The sequence below is a fragment of the Simochromis diagramma genome, unplaced genomic scaffold (assembly GCF_900408965.1).
Source record: "Simochromis diagramma unplaced genomic scaffold, fSimDia1.1 OVJJ01000293.1, whole genome shotgun sequence".
NCBI lineage: Eukaryota > Metazoa > Chordata > Actinopteri > Cichliformes > Cichlidae > Simochromis > Simochromis diagramma.
Window position 1 is genome coordinate 7,875,868 of NW_024386801.1, and position 4,987 is coordinate 7,880,854.

Here is a 4,987-nt window from a genome sequence, read left to right on the forward strand (position 1 = left end):
TCTTTCGGGAGAGCTCTAAAATTAAAATGAATGAATCAGAGCAGAACACACTGGGGCAAACTGTGCTCCCATTTTTGTCAGCCTCATTTTCTTCATGAAGTAAAATTCCATGTGACACTTTATCACATGGAATTTATGATAAATCCGGGATTAGCTGCATCAAAACCTAAACCTTGAGACTGGCGCTTACGCTGAGGGTGGATTTAGTCTTTAATTATTGCTCTTATTTTTCTCCTACGCTAATTAAAAGGCAACACTATAGTTGTTTGATTCTATTTCGGATTTAATTCTGCACCTCTCCATCATCTCCGAGAGCTTGGAGAGGCTGGGGGGTGGGGGGTTCTCTGAGCGAGAGAGCCAGAGCAGAGCTAATCAGCTCAGTGTATGTGTTGTGGCAAAGACTAGTGCTTGTGCCAATTCTGATTTAAAGTACAAAAACAAGCGTGCAGTTGTGGATACACACATTACTGGGAAGCGTAAGAACATGTGCACGTGCGGGCTCAAAAGAGTAACTAGCTTTGTGAACCAGTATTTCCCATTTAGGCTAGGAATGAAGCTCACAGACAAATTCCTGTTAATGCCTTTACATACAATGTAGTTTATGACCTATTTCAGTACTAGTTGGCAGCATTTCTCTGGATATCTTAGCTGGAATCAGTCATGCCATTGATTCTTTTCATTCTACTCTAAAACGAATGCTCATTAGAAGCAAGCACTGTCTATGCACATACATGCATCTAGTAAAAGATATCCCAGAGTTTAGTTCTATATTTATAAAACAAACCAAGAAGATGAAGCCCTGCACATTTCTCCTCCTAGCCATAACATTTTATAGATTTAATTCAGTCAATCTATTAGATCTGTCTGACTTTGCTGTTTCTGATGTGACTTGTTTGTTGTGCTGTCTGTGGAAATAATTTACAGCATTGCCAGTAATTACTGCAGCAGATAATCACCTAACCACCTAAAATATTAATACACAGAGAGCCAGGAAGCATGATCAATATTAATATTTCGGCTCACGCCACACAAGAGCATGCAGACACACACATAGCTGCTAAACTCCCATTAATAAATAAGATGGGTTCACAGAATGAATGCAAATGTCACAGATTTTGTGAACTGAGCTCTGAAATGAGATATGGGAAAATTTCAAATATCAGAGTTAAGACACGTTAGTCCATATGTTTGATCAGCTTTACAGTCATCAATAAATATTTTTCAAAGAAAATGCCAAAAGAGCAAGTGGTATACATGTCAAGGTGAGCTTATTTTGGTAAGCTTGTGGGGAGTAGATCTAAAAGGTGAGAAGACTGTGGATGTAGGACATCAAGGACAAATGTGAGAGAGGCTGTGAAACTGGGATGGCAGCAAAGCTTTTTGTGCCTGTCATTTATGACAGCAGGAACACTTATAATGGAACACCTTCTATGCTAATGCATACTTGCAGCAAAATAGCGTAAAATGTGGAGTCAAAGGACACAAATTCTCTGCTTCAGATCTGATGATGCCCGAAGTTATGTCCCCAAAGCCCCAAATCCCATTTTGATGGAAACCATCATCAGGGTAATTATATTTCTTGCAGTATATCGCCATGATGATGCTAAAAGCTTACTTTGACTTTTCCATGGCTAATTTGTTTCATCTTCTTTTCAAATCCTCATGCTTTGCCCCTTCCATCCTTTGCCTGTCCATCATATTTTGCACTTTCCTCCTGCCCTCGTCCTTTTTTACGACCACCTCTCTTTCAAGTGGACTGCATGGCCTATTGCCATAGTAACAGACAGCCATGACAGGTGGAGATAGCAGGTAGTGCAGCGATGCATGACTCCCCCTGGGACTGCAGAATGCCAACACTATAGAATGAAAATGAGCAGAACAGACTCTTTTATAAGAAGTCACCCTCCATACAGATTTTACGGTCATTCATTGGTGGTTATCATAGGATGAACACATGCAGCAAAGCTGCAGCGCCATTGTTTCACAGTTAGGCTGGACAGAGGGCCAAGTGGAGTTTACTGGATTTTTAGCTTATGTTATGTATTTCTATTGCATCACTCTCTATGGCCAGATCTGAACCACGTGAGCCAAGCCAGTCTGTTTCATGCCAATAAAAGACTGGGTTCAACACTAACAAGATCCTAGAAATCCCATGGGTTGCAGCAAAACTGTTCGCTCTATAATATGAAATTGATTTGATTCAGTGTTGTATACTGGCAGTGTTCACATGCTGACCTTGCACAAAACAGAAAACACTTCAGTTTAGCAACTTATCTGCTTGCACTGAAGGCATAAACCTTAGGTCGTTGCTCGCGGGCTTAATCATAGGATACATATATATACTAAATTAAACTGTCTCCAACATCCAGAGGCACCACGATCAACACCGCACCCTCACGTCTGCAGTCTGTGAGCCATTTCTCCCACACTTGACCAGTGCAGTAGTGGAACACGTGGAGGACAAAAGCGAGAGTTTTCTCACTTGGGTGGAAAATACACACATTTCTTTAGTGAGCTATGCCTCTCACAAGGAAGTTATCAAATGATAAAAGGACCGTAGATGGTAGTAAAGGGGAGGGGCAAACAAGCAGCATCCTTTTTAATGAGATGGCAGTGGCAGCATGGGCACGCGCCATGAGGAGAATGGTGAGAGAAAGCATGCCAGTGAAAGAAAGAGAAAACAGCAAAAGGAATAAAGAATAGACAGTGGTGTCAGTCCCGTACTCCTCTGAGACTCACCATAAGCAAACACACGGCTGATTCAGGGATGAGTTGGACAGCCATATTTGGATCCTCCTATAGATTTGTGCGCAAAGGGAATGCCTCCAATTTCCTAAAGGGACCTGCTTCGATGTCCTCTTAATCTGAGTCTTCACTCACAAAGTAAGCTCACACTGTCCAAATGAAGATCTGAAGACCATTGATTGGTTCCCTCACTTTGTGTCCTTATAACCACCCCCCCCTGTGCTGCAGACAGTCTCTTCAATTGCAATTCTGTGGTCTCTGGAGACTGGAGTCTCTCCAGTCTCTCTCTCTCTCTCGCTCTGACTCTTCAGTCTGTGCGGTCCTCCTTCTTCCAGTTCTTTGATCTGAGAGCAGAGTAGAGCAGACCCCAACTCCTCCTTTCACATTTAAAACACTCCCCGTGAATCCCACACCCACCTCCCCCAAAACCGTTATTTGGAGGTTTGCGTCTTGCTAAATACTACTCTCCCCTCTGTTGCTGCCCTCTTCCTACCTTTTTCAGTGTACTATCTATCAACACAAAGCACATCCAGCCATGCACGTGGGGCTTCAGTGCAGCTGTTTTCTCCCGAGGCTGTCCCGTTGCTGCTCCAGGGGATGTAACCTGCTGGCATAAGTGATGCTCCCCAGTCTATAGCACTCTTCCACTGTGATGGAAAAACAGACGTTCACCTCAGCTCTCGGATCCAGCGCAGAGGGCTGCCCTTTACATTAATCCCCAGCCTCATATGGCATCAGCATGAGACAAGGGCAAAGAGGGATGCAAAAGAAGGAGGATGTTATAGACAGTCTCTACAAGGGTAGAGAATGAAGGAAAATGCAGATAGGAGGAGAGATGTAGCGTAGAGAGCAGCCCCTGGTGAGAGAGGTCCTCACTGAGATGAGTGTAAATGAAGGTGGGTGGGGAAGAGGGAGGGGAGTGAGGGATGGAAATGCAGAGAGCAGGAACAGACCGCGCCTATCGATGCCGGCTGAAACAGCAAGGCAGCATGGGATGCGAGTGAATACTCCTCAGCTCTCTTAAAAAAACGGGGGAATGTACACGACTGAATATGCAAACCAGACATAGAGCCGTAGTGTCATGTTCACAAGCACCATTGCTCCAGATGCAGAACAATGGTTTGTTTTGCACCTTTACAGGACTGTGTTTGACATTAATAATAGCCATGAATAAAACATCTTCATCTGGCTTTGGCTTTGTCTGCAGAGAAAATGAAAAAGAGAGGCAGAGAGAGCTTATTAGAAGAAGGTCATAAATCATGTAATCATTCAACTGATGAGCTCAAGATTTAGCTTCAGCACAGCTTCAGATATTATGATTCTGATTATGTCTCCATTGTGAGTTGCTTGTTTTACTGGGTGTTTTGCAGATGGATGCATCTATTTTTAATTGCTAATTTATTAACTGTTAATTTATATAAATAACATCATGATTAAATTTCTGAACTAAGAACTTTTTTTTTTAACAATAGTAATCTCAAATCTTTACGAATAGTTAACTTTATTATAATAGCAGATACTTAATACCATTTAATTATTTAAACTTACTAAAATGACCTGGATTAAATTAACTTGTGTAAAAATGTTGCACAATAGCAACATGTATTTGTTATTCTTGAATGAATTGTAGAAAAAGTCCTTGTAAATGGTCAGGGAGAAGACCTAATGTCCTAAGAAGTTTGAAAGCTCTTCAAGTCTGGCTCCTTGGAAGCAAAATATAAAGAAATATAAAGGCTTTTGCACAGTATTGTATTTCACTAAACTTTACTTACTTCTTCATATCGTATAGAAAGCCCCATAAACGCACCTCAAATACTCGGTCAGAGGACTGATCGATTCTTGCCATATTTGGAATCTCTGATACTCTGATTTTCACACTGGGAAAAAAGAGGGTATCTTTGGACTACTTCTTTGCAGGAAACTGAGGTATGCAACACTTAAAATAGGAACCGAAAGCTTAAGCAGTTCCCGTTTGTATTCAATGCCAGAAAAGGAAAGTTTGTAATGATGGAAACTTTAATACTCTAATACTTAATACTTAAACACTTTTTATAGCGGTGGTTTGAAGCCTTAAAGGTCATGATTTCTTTACGTGTAAAGACGTGCATGCGTTTTTGTTTTGTTTTTGGCGAAAGAAAGCATTTTTTCAGCAAAATATTGTCTCTCAAAAAAGTTATAAGCAACTGTTCATACCAGTAATACTGTCAATACTCGCTCATTACGTTTCGTGTAAGCCCCGCCC

General features: G+C 41.4%; 1 protein-coding gene across 1 annotated transcript in view; it reads right to left on the minus strand.

The window, feature by feature from the left end:
- Positions 1 to 3,607, minus strand: part of frmd4a (FERM domain containing 4A) — a 99,434-nt gene extending 95,827 nt beyond the window's left edge. The window contains exon 1 of the mRNA XM_040025517.1: positions 2,740 to 3,607. Within this exon, the coding sequence (XP_039881451.1) occupies positions 2,740 to 2,784 (45 nt within the window). The 5' untranslated portion in view covers positions 2,785 to 3,607. The remainder of the gene's footprint in view (positions 1 to 2,739) is intronic.
- Between the last annotated feature and the right edge of the window lie 1,380 nt (positions 3,608 to 4,987).